Raw genomic sequence first — 27,081 nt, 5'->3', positions numbered from 1 at the left:
CAGACGATAACTACTAGCAACATTTAAATTGTTATTTTTAATTTATCTGCACATACAAATCGCCTAATATTGCCACTACCCACACTACCTGAATGAAAAACTGCGAATAAATCGTCTTCCGCTTCTTCTTGATGGCCTAGCTTTGGCCTAGCATGTCTTAGAAGTTTATAACTATTTAAGTTCGACGTATGACGTAGTAACTATTTAGCAATATGTGGTAGGTATGACATCTGTGAAACCACACTTGCCCAGGCCCCAGCGTGCTATGTCCGAAACCCCCATCAATGCAAGGCCTGTGTCCCTGTAAAAAAATCATAAGCATTTGTAAAAGTCTACACGAATAAATAAGTTTTGAGTTAGATTTTGAGAACTTAGGTTACGTTTTTTGTGTATAACGGTATATTTACTAGTAAGTATACCGATAGCGCGCGGCTATGCTCGTATTGTATCGGATAAACAGCCTATGAGCTGATTCAGATCGTAATCTATGTGCCAAATGTTTATACATAATACGTGCTAATACATAATTTTTGTATAGTATTTTAACAAATTCCAAGATTAGGTATATCTTTAAGAAAATGATAATTGACCAAAATAAAGCATAGGTAGGTAAACAACTTTCTTATTGGATTTAATTTACCAACATATAGATAATTTTATGTAGAGCCGGTTATAATAATGTGCATAATGTTTCTCACTTTCTTCTTTTTAATAAATTTTCACAAAGACAATAAAGAGCATAATATACTTACTTCACTACTTCAGAAAGCTTTTTTACTAGTATATTTTACATATCTGTGTTTTTTATATGATAAAAATTAAAAAGCTCTCTGAACGTAAAGCAAAGATAAAATTGTAATTTGACAAAATATCCTTATCAATAGGTCATCAACCTTAACCTTTTAACTACACAACCAAACCCCTAAAACTACAAACTATCCAAAACAAAAAAACCAGACATAACATTAATATTTATTTAACCCTTTGATGTTTACCCCACAGCACCGAACTAACACGCAGCTAAAACTTCAAAAATGTAAAATGTCATTTAACTTAGCAAGCGTCATCAAAATTCGTTTGAGATTCGAGGGGCCGTCACCGAACTACACTCTTAACGCGGCTAAGATTCATTTTGATTTTTTATTACGACTTCACTTTTAAGCATAGTGTTTAAAAATTAAAACTACTTAGTTAGAGATGTGATTCTTGTTGTTCGTTGAGATAAACTCAAAACGTTAGATTGTGTTAAAGCTGTCTGCTGTCATCTATTCTTAATATTATGAAGCTGAATAGTTTATTTGTTTAAACGCGCTAATCTCAAGAACTTCTAGTCTGATTTGAAAAATTATTTCGGTGTTAGATAGCCCATTTATCGAGGAAGACTATAGGCTATATGTCATCACGCTAAGACCAACTGGAGCGGAGCAATGCGGGTAAAACCGCGGAGCACAGCTAGTCCTACTATACAGGCAAAAGTTTAAACTATGGAATATGGAATAATTATGAATATGGATGGAAGCTTTTTCACGAAAATTGCACAAAAAAATCACAAGAAAATGCTCATTGGATCTGAATGAAAGTCATATAAACCCGCATAGTTCCAGTTCCCGTGGGATTTCCGGGATAAAACCTATCCTATTTCCCGGGGTAAAAAGTAGCCTATGTCCTTTCTCGGGTATCAAAATATCTTTATACCAAATTTCATGCAAATTGGTTCAGTAGTTAAGGCGTGATTGAGTAACAGACAGACAGACAGAGTTACTTTCGCATTTATAATATTAGTATGGAAGTATGGATTACACTGGTCAACAATGATTTTGTTGCCCTGGATGTGAAAGTGGTTTCGAATAATTTAATGCATATTAGGTATATATTATAAAACTATAAATGGTTTTGGTAGATTGGCTCTAGTTTTTTTTTAATCCTAATTTTCTTATTAGACTCTAAAACGCAGCATGAAATGGAAGGTATATTTGTTTAACATCATTTATTTATTACAAAGTCTTACTTATCGTTTTGTTTTAGTATTTAATTAATTCAAATGGATATAAAAATAGAGAAAAATCATTAAAACTTATGAAATAGTACAAGGAAATAGATTTTTTAAGCTTCTCTTCTTAGTTAATTTTGGGACAATAGTTTTGTTATGGACCATCAGTAATCTGCCATCATGTGCCGATCCCATAAACCCTGATACCTTTATTCGATAATTTTTACTTCTTTTTCGATACGTTCTTCCTGTTTCTCACAGAAATTTTGCAGATTTACTGGATATCTATCCAGGAGACTGTGGGGAAAGTGTAGCTTTATGTTCGTATTTGCTCATAAAATAATGAAGTTTTTTAACAACTGTTGTGCAATTTCTTTATAATTTGGTGTTTTAAATTTACCTTTAATTAACCAATTCTATATCTCTCCATAATTTACAAACAGCATCAGGTATAAATTTTTCTTAAATTTTCATCTTTTATCAATTTTCGACACGCCCGTCCTGTAGGGCCGTCGGGTATTCTTCTTATACTTCTAGATTCCCTCAAAGGCCTAAATTCTCATATTTATTAATTATTCCTAATGAATTTGATTTGTCTAATACTATTAATAAAAACATCAAGGGAATTTCGTATAGGTACCTATCCACTTTGCTGACCAAGTGCTACTGGATTCCTTCAACTCAATACAAACCGAACATTGTTGTTCATAAAAATGATTTTTTTACAGAAACCATTTATTATTCCGATATTCTACAGTCAGTTTTATAGAATAGGGTTATGTCTGAGCGAATAAATGTGCAGAAAACGTAATTCAACAAAAAAATAAACACTTGTTAGTAACCCGTATTCTGAAGGGCCGTAAGAAAATTTAACATATGAAAATCCAAATTAAAAAAAAAACTAGAGCCAATTAAATAATTTTAATGATTACATTCGCAAACTGGGTACTTGAAATATATAAATCTGTAGAAATATCCAGAGCAACAAAAAAAAATTGATTTTTTGTTGAGCTGTGTTATCTATGTGTGGATTAGTAAATAGACTGTGTTTTAGCCAGTCCTATTAAATTATTATTAACCAGTAAATACGGTATTGTGTCAAATCCTACAATTAAGACAGTGCAGCTCATTAAAAGAACGTCCGTCCAATTCCTATATTCATGTAAACTTTTGTTACAATGTGTCCTAAATTAAATACAGTACGTAGGTATATAAATTGTTGAAAAGTTAAAAATGAAACAAAAAATGAAGATTTTGAAGGTTCTAAGAATCGATGTTTTTTAAACAAAAATACGTCTGTCCTTTGTCTACTCTGTTTTGTCTCCTCGCCGAAATGTCAAAAATATATACAGTTAATCATTTTATAGCTACCTACATTTAAATTTCAACATAAATAATTAAATACATACCTATACGGTCTTTTCATAATAATCATATTGATTTGACACATCCAGACAAAAAGTTCTTTTATATTTTTTGGATCAATTCTAGTTTCTATACATACGTTTGTATTGTAAAAATGATATAATATGTCCACATATATGTCCGTCAACTATAACATGAGTACATCGGTCATCGATAAAAACCCCGATTAAAATCGGTAAAATACAGTTTTATTTCCCACACGGACGCTGGCTATACACTAACCTACACTAACGAACCTCGTCTTGTCCGCATGTGTGTATGTGTGCGTGCATTTCGTAGGTTCATTCACCTCCCAGTTAGGGAAGTTGGGAACAGGAGTGGGGTGGAGACGCTTTAATGGATTTTTTATATTTTTTATAAAAATTCGAATAGTAAATTTCCGAATCTAGTAAATCACTGTTTCTTTTAATATTTTTTTAGAAAATATTAAATATCTTTACTAAGTCATTAATAGATTGCCTAATATTCTATTACAGCTAGTTTATAGGAAACATGGCTTATTAATTTGTGAGCCTGTGAGTAACAGTCTCTACATTCAATTAATTTTTTTTTTGACAAAGTTAATTAAGATTGAGGCAGGATTTCACAAAAGAGAACCGTTTACCACTAACTGTTAACAGAAAAGTATTCTATGGCAACTCACCAAAGAAACTACGTATATTCTCCCGTACATTATAAGATCTATCGCAACAGCTAAGAATACTTTGTACACAAAAAAATTTCAATTATATACGTACACAGATAAACATTCAAACTCAAACACCTTACCTTACCAATTGCATTTTCACCTTCATCGCCACGCCAAAATTTTAACACTAATATTTTACTTCAAGATTATTCACAAAAATAAAAATTTGTCACAAAGCCACTCCACGCCTCCCCACGCGTCCGATATTTAACCAAGTCGTAGAGTTGGATTTTTGCAACGTACGCACTTGAGTGTGCGTACACACACACATACGCACACAGACACGCATATAACAGTATGCTATATTAAATATAATGACTTTTTGACTCTTAGCACGACGAAGGGGTATTTTTAGATATGACTTTTAGATTAATAAGAGCGAGTGATTTGACTTGGAAAGTATTCGGTTGGGTGTTTTTCGGTAATATTTTTTCGTGTTTTTGTAAGTTGTGACGTGTGATGTTTAAGTAATACTTCGGCTTAGTTTTATATTTAATTTGTCTAGTACATAATTGAACAGTGAATAGAAAGGGATGAAAATTGCGAAAACAAACTGATATTACTATTTGAAAATAGCTATCAAGGCATGAATAATATAAGCAAATATTTAACTTCTATATAATATTATCTATATTCAATCAACCACAAATTGACAATAATTTTATAAACGTGAAGTAGCGCTTATCAATTATTATTAGTTAATTTTCAAATTTCCCATACAAAGTTATCTATCAAGTTCTAAACAAACCATATACATAACTAGTACCAATATTTTGGCTACAAAAAGACCTACTTACATTGTAGGTAAAAAAAACACATACATACAAGTAATTATGTTGTAGGGATCGATCCCGTAATCTCTGAGACAATAGTTAAACCACCACTTCACCATAGGATTCCTAAAAATAATTCTGATACGTTATTTTATGAAAATATAGAGAGATATAAAGATGTGTCGAACATTTATCGTATTTAAATATAATTGCAAATATGTTTACTTACGCGTTTGCTATGTTATTTTTAAGTGGGTCTTTTAATACGTATATTTCCCTGTATGTAGATAGGTACATAACATATTATTATCCTTGCTCCTGTAATACTTATAATAATGATAAAATATAGCAATTCGAATTTAATTTTGATCTTCTTGGTCTTATCTGTGTTTATCTATTACTGATACAAACTGATTCTTAAAGCGCTCATAAATTACTAGACATAAAAGTTGTACGTTTGATTTTTTTGTAGATACTTAATCTAATTAATAATAATTGTTTTGAGATGACTATGCAATACTAAACAGATATTTTTGACAATGTTTCTAATACAATTAATGCAGATATAGAGAACGAAGAATCGAATAAAGCAAATGATAAGTACCTACCAAAAATCAGTTTCTCAACATACTTCAAAATAATGAAATACTGATTGGAATGAAAATTACAAACAAGTAAATATAATATTTCATTCTTTCTACCAAAACATTACGTCATGCAATTATGGAGTGTAGACTACATAGTTGCTTTAATACTCATAAAAATTGCTCATAACTCATCATTTTTTAAGAGCAAAATTTTTTTTTCAAAATACCCTCCTAAAATACTTAACAGTTCACACCAGGTACGTACACCCCCATTTCAAATTTTGAACTCCCCGCAAAAGGGAATTTCATTCACTACTGTTCATTCCTTTCAAATTAAAGTATCATACAAATTTACACATTGACAAAAATTCACAAAAGATGTCGCTTAACAGAGTTTTCATACAAAACGTGTTTTTATAAAGTGTCGGGACATTATCGCGACGAATACGGGTGACGCAATATATCTTGTAATTATAGCGTGTTGTTGGTACAAGTCAAAGACTCTAGTTTTTCTAGTTGACTCTATTTTTTTTTCTGAGATTTCTGTAGATAAAAATTACCTATGAGTACATGTACACACAGGGTGTGTCGTAATTAATGGATAGCCTGGTCTCTGGAGGTAGAGGACGTTGTAGCAATACAGAAAACGTTTTTTTGTTAGTGAAAGTCCCTCGGTTTTCGAGATATTTGATATTTTCGAAAATTCATAAAAATTATACCCTTTTGCCATTTTTTCTTGTGATATGGCTCCAAATGAAGGATTTTTTCCAATCTGTTTTTGGCTTGTTGGCATTGCATTCATGGATAGATATGCTTTATCAAATATCTACAATAATATTATAAAGAGGAAAGATTTGATTGTTTGTTTGAAATGAATATGCTCCGAAATTACTGGACCGAATTAAAAAAATATTTTACTATGAGAATCCTACATCATCTCTGAACCTGATGAACATAGGTTCTTCATTCCTAAGTTTAATCTTGCGCAGTGTAAAAATGTCCTCCGAGTGCCAAATCAATTGAATTTTGTAAAAGATGTACAAAGTGACCACCATAGTGAATAGTGTACACCTTTAATTGATTGATTCAAGCTGCTTGCAAGTTATAATATGTAAGTATTGCCTGTTACCAATAAATATAATAAAAAAAATAACATAATCATAAAAATCCGCTCGATCTCATAACTCGGGGCCCACTCGCAAGACCCCTTTATTTTGGCCCCATCATATTTCGGTTCCCCAATTAGTGAACGCTAATTGTGATATTTTAATGAATTCCCAAACACGTCTGCTGCATGTAAAACCTATACAGAGCAATTTAAACCATATCACTAATTAAATAGAGACGTTATTGTGGTGCGGAAACAACTAATTCTTTTCAAACGTATGTGGTGTTAGAAATATACTTTTGTTTTCGTTTTTTTTTAACGTTTAGCAGCTTTGATTGGTGCGTTTGATTATTTAATGTACTTATAACACTGGTAGAGTTGGGTTTTAGGCTAATTTCGTACAATTTAAAATGTAGTAGGTATCAATTACTTAATATTTTCTCCTTATTAGATCTAGTATAGTACGTATATTACCTGTAATAATACCTAGTAACATTTTTATACTTTGTCGTAAGTATGTAGATATATTATATAAATATGTTAAGTAGGTACATTAAGTCCCTTGTCATACGCCAGGACCTAATGTACTTATATTTAAATTTCAAGCTATACATCGGTTATACTGCATTAAATTCCATTCATATGTTTTGAAGCTATGCGTGAACAAATAGACAGACGAATTATATCGCAGAGTTCATCATAGTTTACTATTTGTATGCGTAACATGTTTCACTTCGGATGTCGTTATCCTGTACGATTTCCTAACGCGTGTAAAACCGCGGTAAGCTATTATATCATAAATTTATTTCTTGGAATTAGGGAATTATTTGAGTGTTAACTATGTTCAATTAAACTTCGTTGCTTTGTTTGTGTCACTTCACACGAATTTGTTTATTAATTTATTTGAACTTATTAATCTTAATGATGATTGGCATCCTTCATTTTAAAATTATTTTCTAATGAGTGTATTATAAAATAAATACGAAAGTCAGTTAAATAAATACGTAGAAGGTACTTTACCTTTTAAATATAAAATAGGTGCTTTAATTTTGACACCGGGACACAGCTAGTTAAAAATAAATTACCAATATAAAAAAAAAAACTGCCTTCTCGTGGCAAAAACTAATATCTGTGTTTATTCAAAACATTTTAATACCTATATCCTGAATGTAAGAGACAGATTGTAGACTACATAGACCCCTTGCGCACTGCGGGGTGTAATTCAATAGGCACTTATTTTTGTCTGGGGTTTTGGGCCAAACAACAGTGCGCAAACCCTATTTTATAAATTTTAGATGACTTTTGAGCAGGTGTATCCATTAAACTACAGCCATATTTTGTATTTTTCAATTGTGTGAGGAAATTAATAAACTTTTAAAGAATTGTGTTTCAAAATTATCTCACTCAGTTTTGATATTACATATTCACACAAAAATGGTTTTTTTTTATTGTTAAGAGTCTATTTAATAGGTATGGACTAAATTAAGAAATAATAGTTTTAGGTCTTAATAATAAATAATAAATTCAAAATTGAGATGTTTATAAGATTTCATTTAGTGCATTTAGGTACATCGAGTTTATTAATAAAAAGGCACACATAACAAGAGTATGAAAGTAGGTATCTACCTACTTATCTACTAAATGCAATAATATGTATTAAAACTTTTTAAATAAGTATTTGCATATATCTATTGTCCATTACTACTGACATTAACGACAATGATCAAAATGTTTCAAATGGCGCATCGTCAACTTATTATTTCTCAACCAAAGCACTAAACAAACAAATATAAATAATTATATTATAACATCAATCCTTATTTACACTTTCAAAAGCTTTATAGTGTCTAATTTTAAAAGAAGTTCAGTCACTACATCATGACATCCCGTCGGATCGAGGTGACTCACAAAGAGAGGCTGCAGCAGTTGTTCTCTGACACCGGGCTGGTTTGCATCAGGTCGCCAGTGGCTTCAGAAGAAACTGAATCTGTTACGGTAGAAGTTGAAGAACTAGGTAAGTAGATGACGTTTTTTTTTCTATATGATTGTGCCTTTGATTAAGTTATTTCATTCAAAAGAAATATTTTATTTTAATGAATTGAAAAAACGGTTTCGATTCCCGCTTCGTATCTAATCGATTTTTTTCTATCCTTTAAAAAAATATTGCTAGTGTAAGTAAGCTATTTCTTAAAAACTATTATAAGAAAACCAATCATTTTATAATGGAATTTTGAAGCTTTCTCTTCCATTCCTATGAACCAAACAGAGATACCTAAATGCTTGTATATAGTAGAAAAATTATTGACGCAGAAATAGCCCATTTATTATCACCCTAATGAGGCACATTATGAGATAAAAAATGTTTAAAAGACCATAGATACGTAGGTAGTATAAAACTATGATAGATATCTATCTACCTATAGATAGGTACTTACATAATTTATTTTTAAGGTCCAATCGTAGTAGAAGAAGAACACATCCATGAAGCAGAACCAGAGGTGGATGTAAACACGCAGACACAAGAAGAGATTATCGAGGAAGAACCAGAGATCTTCCCAACGCCATCTTTACGCAGAGTCCTTCCGGATAGAGTGAGGGAAATAGAAAAACATAACAGAGTCCACGTCCTGCCAGAAGAATTTAGAACTGATATTGATCCGTCTGTAATTCCTAAAATAGGGCTGACTCCTCCACAGAAATATATTGAAGTTTTGGCAGAGATTACTGGGTGTACGCAGTATAAGGGAAGTCTGGCTGAGTTTTGGTTCCTGGATACCCTGGCCAATTTGTTGAGGCGTGCGCAAGATGATGAGATGGATCGACGTAAATATTTAGAGCTAGCGTGCAAGAGCAACTTTTGTCTCCGCAACTATTTTGTCTCTCCCATCAACTCTATGGGCTAGTAAGAAAGTGCGCGCACGTAGCAACGCAACTTCCTATAGAGTTGATGGGAGAGACAAAATAGTTGCCGAGACAAAAGTTGCTCTTGCGCGCTAGAAGCAACTAACAGCTTGGTTAACAAAGCAACTAATTAGCTTGGTTAACAATTAATAACAAAGCTTTTAAAGTACCTATGTCCTATGGTAATTTACGTTAGGTTTTTTTTTGTACAATAGGGGAGCGCTTGGCCACGATATTGCCTGATGGTATAGTTGCCTTCTCAAATACGAAATCAATAGAGAGGTAACAGTTAAGATTGTTTTAATTTTCGATTTTACTACTACTTACCTACATCATACCTACATGGTTAACTCAAATAAACAATTTAATAATGGTACCTATTAAAGTTATCAATTTAGCTTTTAGTAGAGTTAATAATTATTATTACTATTAGTGTAGTAATTATAATAATCTGTGCTGTAGCATCCCAGGCAGTTCTGATACTTTGGTTCTGTGAATGGATGAAGGAAATGCAACAGTTCGATGCAGCTGATCGACAACGCATGCTGAAGAGATTCAAGGTTTGGTTAATTTAATAAAAATAATTATAAATGGTGTATTTTTTATTCGGTTACTTTTATACCTATTATATTATATTCTCCAACCCCAATTCATATTTTTAGTTATTGAATATATATTTTGTGAAAAATAAATAAATTTCTAAATTTAAATTTGAATTTTGAAATTATATTTTATAACAATAGATTCTGAATTTTTTGCTATATTTACGTAGGTACCTACTAATGCAGTTGTAAACTCAAACATTTATTTATTCAATTAGACTTCTTCGAAAAGCACTTTTAAAAACGTCATTACATATTTTTAACATTTACCACCGATTCGGAAAGCAGTACTTATCTAAAAAAACAAAACTGTTCGTTATTAAATTAAATTTAGAGAAATTGTTCTTTTATAAAATACTTTTCCAACTTGGCTTGAAAATGAAAGTCCACTATGCATAATTGATAAAAATGCCATCTAGCGCATTATTTATATACTTCTATTCTTACTTACTATATCGCATTGTTCTCGTTTTGTGTAAAAAAATAGGATAAAACAAGCCATGCCCCCGTTTTACCTGCATTGCTATTTGCTCCGCTCCTATAGGTCTTAACGTGATGATAATAGGTATATTGTAGCCTTTCCGATAAATGGACTACTGGACAGATAGAGAGATGATATAAAAAATGTATAATATTTTTAATGTATTTACCATTTCCAGGATAACATGCTATCAGCAGCCAGGTTCATAGCTGAAGAGGAACACCTCCCGACCCCTATAGACGCTGGGGTGTTCTACAAACCCCAGGAAACTGTATCCATAGATAGTTCTAGAACCTCGCCGATGTCCAAACATTTGGTGACGTTTGAAGGTGCCGCTTATGAGTGCTCATTGAAGGATTTGAGCAATATTATACATTATATTTATGATCTGTTAGTAGTCTTTTTCTAGTATTTTAAATATATATTTAAGTATCACTACATAAGTATAAAACAAAGTCGCTTTCTCTGTCCCTATGTCCCTTTGTATGCTTAAATCTTTAAAACTACGCAACGGATTTTGATGCGGTTTTTTTAATAGATAGAGTGATTCAAGAGGAAGGTTTTAGTATATAATTTATTAGGTTTTAGACAAAGCGGGCGAAGCCGCGGGCGGTAAGCTAGTACTCAATATAAAGATGTGAAGGGAAATGTCCTTTTTGCTTCGCTTGAACGGTTAAACAGATTTTAATTTATTTTTGGCCAAAGAAAGTAGTTATGTAACTAGAACTTGAAATAAGGTGTTTATAATGTGAATTCTTAGCAGTTAACGGGTTACGCGGGATTTGTATTTAATATTTTCCTGCCATTTCACACAGCGCCATCTAGCTTCAAACTGAAAAACTTTACCCAATTAATATTTTTTTAGGTTCGGTACAGACTATCAATACGACCTTGTCCGTTCGGTGTTTACCCACACTCCAGAATATATTTTAATAGACACGCCATACCAAATACGGAACCCTAAAAGATTATTCGCACCTCTAAAGATAAAGCCGAAGAAAGAGAAATCACCGAAAAAGGAACAAAAGCAGCAAAAAGGGAAGAAGAAAGAAGTGGATACAGAGGAGTATTTGGCTTTGCTTGAGGTTTGAAATGTTTTGCTTTTTTAAAGATAAATTTAATTGACTAGCGTTAAATGCAAATTTCGTTTTATCGATATCAAAAAAGAGCCTTTATATTATTCATTACGTAGTTCGATAAAATATTCATGCCATGCGTAGCAGCTAATGGGTAGTTTTAATTATCAGCAAATTTAATTTCAACCGTATCGATTCAATCGGTTTTACCTAACCTACATGTTTCATATTACACCATTAGAATAAAATAAACTTTTTATCTTCAAATTCAAATTACATTTATTGGCAAGAATGTAGACTTTACAAAAAAAGGTGTTATTACATTGTTAAGGCGCTAATACATTCTACCCACTATCTGGGTGTGCAAATACGTTAAATTACACTACACTAATATCTTCTTAGAGCCAGCACGCACGAGCAACTTTGTCTCCGCAACTATTTTGTCTCTCCCATCATTTTGTATGGGGAGTTGCGTCGCTATGTGCGCGCACTTTCATACTAGCCCATGGGTGGGAGAGACAAAATAGTTGCGGACACAAAGTTGCTCTTGCGCGCTAGCTCTTATCAATCATTAGAATAAACTATTCTACTCAGTTGCATAAGTAAAAAAAGTGTTTCATTTTTCTGATTATGCGACGTTTTCAAGGTAAAATAACCTCTATTCGCATTACCATCTAAACCTACTGCTTTACCGGTTCATTAACTCACTTACTTACTTACTGACTTACAGCTCCGCGCCAAAGACGAGCGTCTCCTCGACGAGCAAGAAGAAGCGGACCGTGAAGAATGGCACCGTCGAAACCACATCCTACCCCTGGGCTTTGCGGCGACTGACGAATTCTTTGACAAGTACTGGCCTCCCCCACCGCCAGAACCTGAGCCCGAGCCCGAACCGGAGCCCAAGGGCAAGAAGAAGGGAAAGAAGTAGCTTCTAGAAGGATCTAGAACATTCTACAAGCTAATTTAAGCTGTGTGTGTCACTTGCACACATTTGTTACTTATATTTGATACTAGCTTCCGCCTGCGACTCCGTCCGCGCGGAAACATTAAGATTTATTTTTTTCTACGTATTTTTCCGGGGTAAAAAGTATCCTATTTTATGCCCAGGATATTAAGGTATAATTATACCAAGTTTCATCGAAATCGAACCGTTAGTTTTCATGTGATGCCTGAACATACAGACAGACAGACAAAAAATTTTTTAATCACATATTTGGGTTTGGTATCGATCCAGTAATACCCCCTGCTATTTATTTTTTCAATATTTTCAATGTACAGAATTGACCCTTCTACAGATTTATTATATGTATAGATAATTAATTGTCCTTATTCCTTAACTGAAGTCAAATTGATGGTTTACCATAAACTAATAAAATATAAACTATTGTTTATTGCTAAGCTTCTAGAAAGAAATAGAACATTCTAGAAGCATTCAAGGTGCAAAGAATACTGACTGAAACAAAGACTTTTAGCTCAATTAATGGCGTGTACTTTAGGAACTAGAATATAAATGTATGTGATAGATTGTATCCCAGTGTGTCTAATAAACTGTTAAATTTTGATGATTTTCGTTTTATTCTCATACCTTTCATGGCAATTTAAAAGGAATCAATTTATAATATATAAACATAGTCCAGTGAATGAAAAAAACCAACATATTATATTAATCAGATTTATTCTATCGACAGCATATACAATGTAGAAGAATATTATTTTTTATAAAGATTAGACAATATTATGGTTACGTAAGCTACATACGATTATAATATTATGAACACCGCATATTCAATATTAGATAGGGAGGCGAGGTAGCTAAATGGCGTAATTAAACGGCGCCGTCGAGACTTATCAAAATCGATAGATAAAATAATTTCGAAAAGAAAAGCTTCTATGGTAAAAACCATTTTAGCGGTGGGTTTGGCGTGTACGGATTTTTAAAAATGTAAACAAAAATAGTTACTTGGGCATTCTCGAGCGCGTCAGATATTCATACTACGTATGCCCCAAGTGCCTCTGATAACAACGGTATACTAATCTGCCGGTTTGCGTGGTGGGGCTAGGCATATTAATTCGTCAAAAATGCACAAAAAAAAAATTTACTCGAGCGCGTCAGATTTTCGGAAGGGGTGTTAAGTAGGCCCCAAGGAAGCTCCCCTTAAAAAAACTGACGATTTCGGCGTGACGATAAGTTACGATGAATTTTTGAAAATGCAGAAAAAAAAAGTCCTTTTGAAATACTCGAGCGCGTCAGATTTTCATAGGGGAGGTTTATCTCGGTCTCCTGAAAGCATATTTTCTTAATCTGACAAAAATGTGGGTGGGTTCTCTTAATCTGACTGAAAAAGGTTTGAGAGTTTCTTTTTTTTAATCATCGTTATTTCATATCAATTTTTCTTAACACCCTCAGTTTTCGAGATATACTCAAAAAACCGGGAGTTTGAGTTTTTATGATGCTTCAAGTCAAAAAGTTTTAACTTTGGACAAAAATGTAAAGAGACCTTTTTTGTGTAAAATAAAATTACCTTTTTTGTTTATTCAAACTTTTTTTTTGTAAAATGTATCGTTCGCGACTTATATACTGCAACGCGTATTTCGGAAGACGAAATGGCTCCTCCAGACTTCCGGTCACGCGGAAACCGGCAGATTTTGTATTTTTAGTAAGTTTTAGATTATATTCTTCAAAATAAAAATAAAAACAATCGCGCTCGAGAATGCCGGATTAACGTTTTTTTTTTACAAGTTCGCGACCCTATAACTTGGCGGCGTCAAGGACTTATCGTCAGATTAGTTAAATTTAGTCTTAAAACACTAAAATCAACCCCCAATATCTTAATCTGACGCGCTCGAGTATTTCAGACTATCGATTTTTTTTTACTAATCTGATCGTCTATCCTGGGCGCGCGTCACTACTTAAAGAGCTAAATAGTTAACAAGGTTGTTCTATTAGGTCTAAGGTATCTCTCATATCTTAAACTGCCACGCTCGAGTATTGCAGAAAATTCCCCTCTTCGCCTCCCTATCTATATTGGATTATCATTATACAATTTATTATTTATTTTGTGACATTATTCACTACAAGAATACCACAACATAGTGAATTTTGAAACTCCATAAAATAATCAACGCGTAACAAATATCATGCTATCTCACTTGCACAATATATTATAGTCTACATCACTATCTCTCTTAGGTTGTTTAGGTATTAATAAATAATTATCTTGAAACTTTGAAAGAACAGATTTATATTTATGTATTTTATGTGTTTCATCGCGATGCGTGTCTTTAGAAGTAACTAAGTAGATTGAACTTCAAGTAGGACATTTTAATTTGTAAAAGTGCAAGCAAGACAGCATGAGATCTACAATAACTCATACTAATGAATAATATAAAAACTCGAGTTTACTTGTAATAAAGAACAGTTCCAGACGAATGTACAAAATACTCATCAAAAATTAAAACCTCATACTTTTGAAACAAATAAATACGTAGGTACCTACGTATAGAGTAGGAATAAAATGTTGTAGAAAGTTATTTACCATGCTTTATTACTGCATTTGTGAACATAAAATTGATCCAAAAATCACAAACAAAACAGAGAATGAAAGGTTCAACGTTTGATGAATATATTTTGGCACCAACCAAGTTCAAGAGTTGCAATTTACTTTAATTTACAATTAGTTCAATAAACTAACATAAGTATTACATTAAAGTATTATACATTTATTTTAACAACTACTCTTGTGTGTGTACCAAGAGTGTGTACTAATGTTGTGACGTCACAAAATTCAATATGGCGGCACGACCTGTCAAGAATTTTTATAAAATTCAAATGGAATGTTAAATGCTATTTTATTTAGGCAACTAAAAGATAAATAAAAGTATTGCCACCACACAATTCTTCACAGTGTATCTATCTATACAGTTATCCAATCAAAAAACAAATAGCTAAAACATAGTTTGAAGTACTAGGGCTGTCACTTTTAACTTTTAAGTAAACAAACATGCTAAAATGTAATAAATAAAATTGATATTTAGAGTCTCATATTTTTTCATTATTATACTATTAAAAATTAACTTTACTGAAAAACATATATTTACATAATATCATGGACGAATATTCCATGATAATATTATGTATTATGTTTTATACCCTGGGTCAACCCGGGCGAAGCCGAAAGTCATACATTAATAATTATAAACAATATTGTGACAACCCTACAAGAAAAACTTATATAAATATATCAAATTGGATAACTGTATTTTGAATATATTTAATAATCCTGACATACAAGGTGTTACATATAAAAAAGACAATTATTTACGAACATTTGCACTAAACTAATAAACTATTACTTACTACATTTGGTTATTTATTTATTACATAATCACATAAATTTTGGTCTTATTTCAGACAATATTGAGCAATTAATAATATCATTAATCAGAAAATGGAATAAAAAAAACACATTTTTTCAAACTGAGAAGTTGCAAACACTTCAATATTAAATCAAGTAAATTATAATGCCCAAAAAAAAAAAGACAAGGAATTTTCAATAAACATATATATAAATATGTTTCAAATTATGTCCTTTAGAATTTAGATAAAAAATCCATAACATAAAAAAATATTATTACATACTAATCGAAGATATTGTAATACTTATTTACATTTATTTTCTATAACAAACTTCAAGGTTACATATTGAAATCTAAGTCCTGTATATAATTTTTATTTACAATAATATATATACATGGCAGTGTTAGGTTCATATATAGTTAGCAGGCATTTTGAAATTTTGGTGAATAAAACTAAGAATACATTTTCAATAAAATAGATGGAATATTAGGATAAACATAGATTAATTTAATACAGAATTTGAATAAATCAATGGCATTTTAATGAAATAACTCAATTTTATGTCCCAATACTAAAAATTTATGAGTTAACTAAAAAAAGACGATAAAAAAAGTAATTTTTAGAGATCAAGGAAAATATGAGAAAAAAAGAGATTCCTTAAACTATAAATGCAATAAAATCATTGAATACTTGGTTAAAATAACAAAAAATAAGAAAATTATACTGACATCATCAGATCAGATATTGTATATATAAGAAAAAATGCAAAAATCTGTTTCATAAATTTAACTGCATGTAATTCATATTAATATTCTATTGAATATAGTAAAAAAAAAAAAAAATATTAAAACATTTAAGTTTTATCATTTTTAATTTATTTTTTACAAACTTTAAATGTTGAATTTGATCTTTAATGGCATTCAAATGCTTTACAAATATAAATTTTTAAATAGAAAAAATTCGATTACGACCCGGGATTTAAAGCCTTGTCGGATGACGCGGCTTCGAATCCCGCCTCGCGATCGATATTTTTCTTTTTTCTTTTTAATATTAAACTTTAAATGTTATTATAAATGCCACTATTATAATAATATATTTATAAATGGTTCTTTTGACGAAGGAAATATATAAATATATGCATGTTTAGAATTTTAGACTTAAATCTAATTGTGGGCACTTACAAAAATGGAATATAACTACTTATTACTTAACTATCAGAACATTATATTCAACAACAAACCCACATACTACTAGAACTTTAAAGTTATGGCATTTTATAAAAAATTATAACAGTCATTTGTTTTGTAGCAATAAAAAAGCACTTTTATTACTAGAAGACCTAAGTTTTGTTGGATTTTTAAGCTATTGCATAGCTTCTATCGCGGGCCTTGAGCGCGGGGACCGAATCCAGAAATTCCGTAACGAAAAAACCTCACGCTCCCCATTCCGACGGGCGGAGGTGTGGCTTGAAGGCATAGCATGCAATAGCTTTACCGCGGCAGTCCCCGAGTGACACACGTCTTTTTTTACTGGTCTCATTTATTTATATTGCAATCAATGATGTTATTAATAAAAAGGTGTAGATAGGTTACCAACATATCATTCTATATTCAAACACGGCACACTAACGCACACACGATTAGACGTCAAAGTGAGATGGCATGATTCAATTATTGTGAGCGAAAGGGACAACTGAAGTAAATTCTAGCTAATGGGCATTGTGCCCATCTCAAGGCAAATGCACCTTTTTACTTATAATATCATTGATTGTATTAATATAGTTAGTCTATCGCCTAACACTTACTGAATAAAAACTGGTTTTTCTTTTAATCCATCGTCCTTCACAAGTTTCTTAAAAATCTTGTTATATGTGTCGGTAAATTACAAATTCTGAGTATACCCATTTGATAACTTTCATGTATACTAATATTATAAAGAGGAAAGGTTTTATGTATGTATGTAATATGTATGGTTTTCACGCATAAACTACTGAACCGATTATAATGAAATTTAGCACACATATAGAGGGTAACTTGGATTAACACATAAGATAGGTTTTATCCCGGAAATCCCACGGGAACGGGAACTATGCGGGTTTTCCTTTGAAAACGCGGGCGAAGACGCGGGCGAAAAGCTAGTATATCATAAGGCTTATATAACTTGTATTATTTTAATGCCCAGTGTTTAGTGAAATACTCAAACCAAATAGATACATATCATATACAATGACAGCTTTTTTTCTTTACTTTAAGAATGTACATTGTACAATAAATGATTAAAATTACTGGCCAATTAAAAATATTTACACATATTATGATGTCATGTCTGTTGGCTTATAAAACTCATATCAATGCATGTTTCTAAATTGTTGTATTTTCCTGCATGTTCTCAGTTCTGTTTGTTAATTTGTTACTTTTCCTCATTAATAAGCATGAATATACAATTTCATACACATTCTTCCGTTCATTAAATATCAAATTATTCTATGTGTATAGACTTGACACTACAATGTGTGTCACTATACACATGAATACATAACTTCAAGCATAACATAGCAGTTATATGTGTGCAATATATCACTGCACACACTACCGCATCACTTTGAGCATTAAATTCCAATTGTCTGATTTTATAGACACTTTTCCGTTATAAATAGACATTACTCCATACACTTTACCGTTATAGTGTTTATGTCATTTAACAGAGTAACATTACTCCATACACTTTATCGTTATAGTGTGACACTAAAACGTCACTTCAAGCACAACAAACATTTGTATATTGTGTATACTACACTTCAAACTCCAGTCATTTGTAGACCTTTATTTAGTAACATTAAAGTTACTTAAGAACAACATTCCGCTTATGTGTATACCGCATTACCATCATGTAGATTAATGCATCTCTGTTCTTTGTAGATACTAAAACATTATTCCGAGTCCCATCACATTATAAACTGTTGTATACACTTCACATAACCTGTTCTTTACATACTGCATTACTCACACATATGTTCGTAATTGTATATACTTCACATTGCACAGAAATTTGACCTTTTAGAGTGTGATAACAAGTCACTTCAAGCCCCATAACACACTTGTGAATATACCAATATAGTACGAAATAATGTCACTTCGAGCCGTACTACACTAGTGTTTACACTTTACACTAGCGAATACACCAATATAGTCCACAATAACGTCATTTCGGGCCACACCACACTTTACACTTTCCACTAGTGTAAACACACTTGACACTATCCACTAGTGTATACACGACACTTGACACTAGTGTATACACGACACTTGACACTAGTGTATACACTTGACACTATCCATATTCCATTACATGTGGTGCGCCAGCGGGCCCGGGTTCGAGTCCCGCCGCTACAGCAGCGCGCGCCGGCACTCGTCGCGGTACGCGCCTGCTGAGCCCCGGTTTCATGTTTGCCATCTGCAAATTAAAATATTAAATCAAATACAATCAACATACATAAATAAGGAAAAACACACAACAAAATTACGTAAATAATGGTCTTTTTATCGTATGAATGAATGTTATAAAGTGACCAAACTAACAAATATGACATTATGAAAAAATGCTGTAAAAAATTAATAGTAATATAAATTAATACATTGTAAATCAATAAATTTTTTAGTATTTATAGTAATTAAGCTATTGCATAGCTTCTATCGCGGGCCTTGAGCGCGGGTCCGAATCGAGAAATTCCGTAACGAAAAAACCTCACGCTCCCCACTCCGACGGGCGGAGGTGTGGCTTGAAGGCATAGCATGCAATAGCTTTACCGCGGCAGTCCCCGAGTGACACACGTCGTTTTTATTTTAAAGTAGTATATAGATTACTCACCTAGCTTTCTGCAGTTCAATCTGTCCCTCCAGAGTCTTAGCCAGATAGATAACGAATAGCTGTGAAAGAGCCACGCCCAAAGCAACGGAAGCTATAGTATATAGATTCCTCTCGGCCCAGGATCTAACTATTTCTATGCACCCGCTGGTCCAGACACGTTTGCTCGCTTCTGCCACCTGAAAATTACATGGATATTGTTATTATTGATATGAAAACTTATGTTAACACTAGCTGCTCCGGGCGGTTTCACCCCCGTGGCTCCACCCCTGTTGGTCGTAGCGTGATGATATACAGCCTATAACCTTCCTCGATAAATAGGCTAACACCGAAAGAATTTTTCAAATCGGACCAGTAGTTCCCGAGATTAGCGCGTTCAAACAAACAAACAAACTCTGCAGCTTTTTAATATTAGTATAGACTAGCTTCCGCTCACGACTTTGTACGTGCATCCCCGTTTTTCCCCGTTCTCTCAAGAATTTCGGGAAATCCTTTCTTAGGGGACGCCTACGTTATGACATCTACCTGCATGCCAAATTTCAGCCCGATACGTCCAGTGGTTTGGGCTGTGCGTTGATAGATCACTATATCTATACCTTTGAGTTTTATATATTATATAGATTCTGCTCTAAAGCAGTATTTTCTATGTGTATGTTAAAGTACACTTGAATTGACACTCATTTGAGAAATACTATTTTGAAATGACTTATTAAATAAATATAACTTAAAATTCTGCATTACCGGCCATTTCGCAGTTCCTTGCAAAACAATACTAACAAGGACGCAACTATATCATCTATCTATGTGCTAGAGTGAGACATATCATATGCGAAAACCTGCCATACTACTGACAGATTTTTCGTTGTTTCGCTGCCACACGCGAATGCGTCGGTGTACTAACGGCGTAAAAATAAAACCACAGAGTATACTCACAGGATAGTTCTGCGCCCCGTACCCGCACATAATATTCACGAGGCCCGAGCTGATATCCGTGGCATTGATACAGCATGAGAACGGAACACCACACCGTTCTACGGAGGGTGATGAGCAGTTGAAGTATTCGTTCTTCGACCAGTCCATGTAGCCGTCTGAGGTGAGACCACAGCAATGGAACTGGGGATTTCAAAGAATAAAAAAATAAAAAATAAACAATATTTATTGACATAAAATCATACAGTACAATATATAAATGATCCACTGACAACCAAACTAGTTGAAAACTGTGTGTCGGTTATCGGTGGCTTCTCCCTTTAAATGTATAATTAGTAAAGATATTATACTTTATTTTATTTTTTTATAATAAAAATCGAATTTAAAGTGGAACAATTGAAGTGTTTTTTTTTAAATCTAAATTAAGTAGCTTTTTTTTAAATTGTGCTATTAAATAGTTATGATGTTCAAATGCATCAATTAAATTAACATACTCCCATATTCCTTACATTTAACAACACAGTATTTGACAAAATAGCTTCAACCGCAGTTAAAATCATCGTCAAGGCCTGATTTTATTCAATCCATAAAAAATAACACACACCACAGGCAGCAGACAGTAACTAACACAATTGAAAATGAAATGAAAAGAAATGAAAAAGAATAAATATTTATTTGGACCCACATTATAAAAAGTTTACATACATGAGACACGACAATCGACTAAACTAGGTACTAGACCTGTGCTATAGGCGATCGACGCTTTCCACTCCATAAGACACAGTGCCATTATGACGTGAGTATAAGCGAGTGTGTGTGTTTATTTGAGTGCGAGTGTGTTTGTGTGTAAGTGTTAGAGTGTGTACGTGTAATTAAACCAAAATATAAATAAAAAAACTCACATCACTCTGAGCAAAGTCGATAAAGTTCTGCAGATCTGGATCGTCTCTATACGAGTGCACCACACGTTCCGTGAAGCTCAGCTCTATGAAGCCGTGCAACGATCTGGGGAACACAAAACCGCAGACCGCACCGACCATTTCCACAAGGAATAGGATTAGGAGACATAGCGAATACTGAAATATAGAGATATTTTATTATTTTTTGAGGGTACAAATAACTAGTTTCAAAGACTAGTCTATTTCCGACAGGTTATAAAAAACACACACAAACCACAAAGCAAAAAGCTAAAAAATTTAATAACTTTCCCTATGTACTATGTAGTTACACTAACAGGCACGTTAACACAAAGAAGGTAAAAATTATAATTTTATAACCTCTTTTAAGTTTAAATTTTCATGCATTTAGGAGTTAAAATGAAAGTTGTATAAACTGAGAATTTTTGTTAATAATTGCTGCAAACTCAAACTCAAAAACTTTTATTCATGTAACTAAACTTTTAAAGTATTTTTGAACCTCGATTTTTATTTAACTGCAACCGCTAAAGTCTATGTCTATAAACGAGCGAAAAGCTATTATTTTATAAAGCTTACAACTATCAACCACACTATTATGAGTTTTGTGTACATAATTATCTATGTTATAATTATTGTATCCCTGTATATTAAGGTTTATTTCCCATAGTTTTTGATTTTGTTTTTATAACCTTGATTTTAATTATTTTCTTTATGATTGCGCTTTCGCGTTTAACCAGCATCGTACATGTCTTTTATTAATATGGTTGCCTGGAAGAGATTGCTTTAAGCAATGAGCCAATGAGGCCGCCTTTTGTGCACTTACCGTATTCATGTTTTCTTGTTAAATTATGTTTTTATTACTGGTACTTGTACAATAAAGTGTCATAAATAAATAAATATTAAACCTAAACACCATAAAACTATTTAATACTCACAAACTTCAACAGGCAAGTGTTCTCACGCAAGGCACCGATGCATCCCGCAAAACTAACGATGAATACAACACCACCCAACAGGGCTATGAGCAAACTTATGTTAAGGATCAAATCGTACACTGTGTCCAGCTGTAATGTATAAAGTTTATATATTATCAATCATATCATTAACCCATTGAGCCCCAAGCGGCCCAATCGGTCCACGACACAATAATTTTCTATTGTGTCTGTGATTCCGGGGCCTGAGTTATTAATATATACAGACTTGATATAGATGTAATTAGTTTTAAAGGGGTGAAAGTATAAGAAGTATTTGGAGTAATAAAAACAAAACATTACCTAGCCGAAACTTTATTACTTTCTGATATATTTAACATTTTATTTTTTGAGGAGCATTAAAAAATTAGTTGACCGCTTCCTTGGTGCAGTGGTTGACGCGTGAGCAGTGAGCACCGAGGGGTCCTGGGTTCAATTCCCGGTGGAGGCGAAGAAAAAAAAATGTCTCGGTCTGGTAGGACACAGAAAGCTGATCACCTACTCGTACCTTAAGAAAATCAATCAGTGAAACAGATGTATAACGCATCTGCCCGGCCTTACCCCACTAGATGAGATGGGACTTCACTTTTTTTTATTAAAAAATTGTTTAAAAATTCAATTCGGTCTGGCGTCACCATCATGGTGACCCACGGCTTTAAGACGTGGGTTCGAATCCCAACTAATGATTGAATTTCACGCACCAAGATTATTATTGTTTATTTCATCTTACCTTTATCATTCCAGTGGCCTGCCATTTGTCAATAAATGCATAGAGGCCAATAGCAACAAGCAAGCCTCCTAACAACTGAAAAGGACAAAATATAATGTTTATTTTTACCCAACTGTGACAGAAGTATGATTATCTTTTTCAAGTGTTTGCATAATATTATGTGTGTATCTTTGGTACGCCCTAGAGTCTAAACAGCTTGTCGTATTTTCATGAGATTGGTGTCAATTGATTTGTCTTAGTAATAAGAGTAGCTGAGTACATAAAAAGTAAAAATTGCTCAAAGTAATAGTAAAATATGCAGTTGGATATTTTGTTTTTGTAATAAATCTTGTTTAAAAATGGACTCTTGGAGGACAAAGTATATTATTTAATAAAAGCATTTATCTTACCTAAACCACAGATAACAATAAATAATTAATACATAAACCATTATTGTTCTGTTAATAATAACTTCCTGTTTTGTCACTGGTGCATTTAACATGTGTAACATTAATCAAATACTTTTTGCACTAATATAGTTACAGATAGATAATATGCACTTACATTATGCATTATCCTATCGTACCATACTAAAACTATAATTAATAACAAGGAGAATATATATAAGGATTTATGTATGTCACTCTTACACAAAAACTGCTTTACGGATTTTGATAATACTTGTCTATGATGTAGGTTATATATCAGAATAACACATAAGTTATAGCGACACTTGCTTTTGCAGGTGAAACCGTGCGGCACAGCTAGTACATACATATTTTATAAAAAAAAAAATTTTGGCTTCTGTTTGTTAAAATTACTCACTTATTTACATTTTTTATGCATGAATGCCACAACAATATTATAATTTAATTATTATTACTTAATAACTTTATTACATAAAATTATCACATCCTCAAAAATATTGTTGCTAATAATAATAGTTTAAAAAAACTAAAAAACACGCTTTTTATAGAAAACCGAACTAAAAAATAGAAAATTTTATCAAATTAGTGTATTGTCATCGGTCCTCAATAAATCTACAAAGTTTGAACGAAATCTGGCCGTTTAAAGTGGGTCAAAATCGCGCCCAAAGAAGTCGGTTACAAACATACAGGTGAAGCTAATATAAAGCGTGTAAAAACATGTTGTACGGGCTAGCCGTACATCCTGACTCAGCGCTTTACACAATCCTATTTCATTACGGTGACAAGAACATCTTCACCCAGTCAGTCTGCGCTCGCGGCTCGTGTAAAGCGCTCGGGGTGTATGCGCTATATCATCTATCAATATCATTATCAACTATCAATTAATATCATCAACTATCAAATATCATTAATCATTTATATCATCATTAGTTTAGAGTATCAATCAACAATAAAGTAGTGATCAAAAGCTATATCTGGTTTTACATCATCCTATCAAACTATCAATCTATCAACTTATCAAATAAAGGAGTGTATGGGATATCATATCATATCAACTCAGCAGCCCATACACATGTGATATTGATAAATGGGGAAACTAAAAATACCAGTGACATAATTAGCAATATGGAATGAACTGCTTTTTTCCAGTTTGTTGCAACAATGCACTAATTAAGCTTGTAGTCTGTAATAATCTGATCAGTTTGGTTTAATCCATTTAGCTGTAAGCACTGAGTTGTTATTAAACTACAAATGAATGTAAAATTACTGAAGTTATCTATACCATGTTTATATGTAAGCTGAAGAGTTTATTTGTTTGAACGCACTATGTAAGGAACTACTGGACCGATTTGAAAAATTGTTTCAGTGTTAGATAGCTCATTTATCGTGGAAGGCTATAAATATTCAAGATAAGACCAACAGGAGCGGAGCCACGCAGGTGGAACCGCAGGGTACAGCTAGTCAAAAATAAATGGGCACTTTAAATTTAGATTCTATGTAGGTATACAATATACATATTCACTTAGAGGTGCAAAACTAAATGTAGGTTTTTTTGTTAAATAATTCACTACCAAATATTATAATTATCATACTTTTTATGTGTAATATATATGACACAAGGTGCTGGATAAATTCCACCCAAGTTAATCCCAGGATAAAAACAATAGGTATTGAAATATATTATTGATTGAAAATAATACTTAAAGCTCTCTGTTGTAATAATATTGTAAGTGATACAGAAGTTTTTGAATTTAATTGTTACAAACATTCAAAAATACATCCATTTTCCTCTTGGTAAGTAGATAACACTAAAATATAAATTTAATCTATGTAAACAATTACTTAAGCGTATTTGAGGACCAAGTGGCTTCAGGGCTTCCCACTAACATCTTCAGGAGTTATTAATTTTGATGTCTTTTTTTTATTTGAAAATAAATTTGCATTGTATGTTCCATGTACATTCCATGACTCATGACAATAGCAACAATAAATGAATAATGAATATTTAATTTCGCCAATTCAGCGGCATGTGGGTTAAACATTATTATGTGTGCAAACGGAAGCTGATAATTGGACATAAATCCACATCCTATGCTATGTAAATATACCTATATACAATCGCTTTCAGATGATTCACACGAAGAACAAAAGATAGGAACTCCGATTCACACATTGTTTAAACACAATGATAGAAATCCCATTAGAAACCGCATATATGAAATAAAATATAACATAAATATTCATAATAACTCACCCAAAATATGAAATTTAATACAAAAATCATGTATTTAACACATCCACTGACATAGGTAAAATTCGGTCCTCTTCGTCTGGCATGCATTTTTATTTATAGTGAGTAAACAATCGTTTACTATATTGAATATTGAATCACAGAGTACAACGCGAACTATATCACAATATTATCAATAAATGTTTATCATATTTTTTGCTCTCAAATCCCAATCTGAAACTCGACAATGAATCAACATCGGACCCATCGGACATAAGCCACAGATGACAGATCACAGAATACTGAAAATAATAATTTACTTTTCTCTGTGACTTTTCTCTTTGGCATTGAAAGCTACCACAGATTACTAATATGTACCACAAAGTCTACTAAAAACTGTCATCATATTTCATGCCACATAAACTTTAATGCCTCCTCCACACTACTCGCGAAGTTCCTCGGCGAAGTACTCGGCCGAAGTTGACTGAAGTCCGCGGTGCTACACTACACACTCGTTCAACTTCGCGAGGAGCGCATACGTTCATATTCAGAACGAACTTCAGGTAACTTCGTGCCCTTTGACTCGGGCGCAAACTTAGAAACTGAAAATCTCGTTACCTACCATAATATCATAATTAAAATATAAACTTAAGAGGGCTTATTCAATTTAACGCAAGTCAAAATCTCCGCGATCTATTACGATAGATCGCGGCTTGCGCTATCCTTTTACTATGAACAGCATAGGTCCACAGGAGAGCGCCGAGCAACATGTCCTCTCTCTGGAAAGGCTCGCTGCCGACTGATTTTAATCGGGTCGCGCGCAGTGTTTTATAGTACTTTAAAAAAAATTGTAGAAAAATAATAGAGGTACCTTAGTTGATTTTTTAAATTTTATCTTATAAGTAAGACGTTCTTTTATTGCAATATGTATAAATTATATTCAACTAAGTCAAATATCTTGGTGAAAATAATCATTTTGTCGACTATAATTTCTAAAAAAATTCACATTGTTCGGATTTTAATTTCGTAAGTTAGGAGTCCAAA

At 32.6% G+C, this 27,081-nt stretch overlaps 2 protein-coding genes across 2 annotated transcripts; one reads left to right on the top strand and one right to left on the bottom strand.

Moving 5' to 3' along the window:
• The first annotated feature begins 8,404 nt into the window (after nucleotides 1–8,404).
• Nucleotides 8,405–12,639, top strand: LOC123702828. The gene is made up of 6 exons (XM_045650636.1): nucleotides 8,405–8,585; nucleotides 9,023–9,394; nucleotides 9,935–10,032; nucleotides 10,734–10,945; nucleotides 11,421–11,640; nucleotides 12,362–12,639. Exons 1-6 carry the CDS (start codon nucleotides 8,450–8,452, stop codon nucleotides 12,557–12,559), a joined length of 1,236 nt encoding a protein of 411 aa, XP_045506592.1. The 5' UTR covers nucleotides 8,405–8,449; the 3' UTR covers nucleotides 12,560–12,639.
• Nucleotides 12,640–19,302: 6,663 nt separating this feature from the next.
• On the bottom strand, nucleotides 19,303–26,317 carry LOC123702908 (tetraspanin-33-like). Its single transcript, XM_045650756.1, has 7 exons — nucleotides 26,062–26,317; nucleotides 23,401–23,475; nucleotides 22,635–22,763; nucleotides 21,685–21,858; nucleotides 20,786–20,965; nucleotides 19,856–20,031; nucleotides 19,303–19,441 (listed from the first exon to the last, which is right to left on the bottom strand). The coding sequence occupies exons 1-7, from the start codon at nucleotides 26,146–26,148 to the stop codon at nucleotides 19,429–19,431; spliced, it is 834 nt and encodes a 277-aa protein (XP_045506712.1). The 5' UTR covers nucleotides 26,149–26,317; the 3' UTR covers nucleotides 19,303–19,428.
• Between the last annotated feature and the right edge of the window lie 764 nt (nucleotides 26,318–27,081).

Source organism: Colias croceus, chromosome 24 (genome assembly GCF_905220415.1).
Source record: "Colias croceus chromosome 24, ilColCroc2.1".
NCBI classification, from domain to species: Eukaryota; Metazoa; Arthropoda; class Insecta; order Lepidoptera; family Pieridae; genus Colias; species Colias croceus.
Note: the sequence above shows the minus strand (reverse complement) of the source record. Positions and strands in the feature narration are given on the sequence as shown.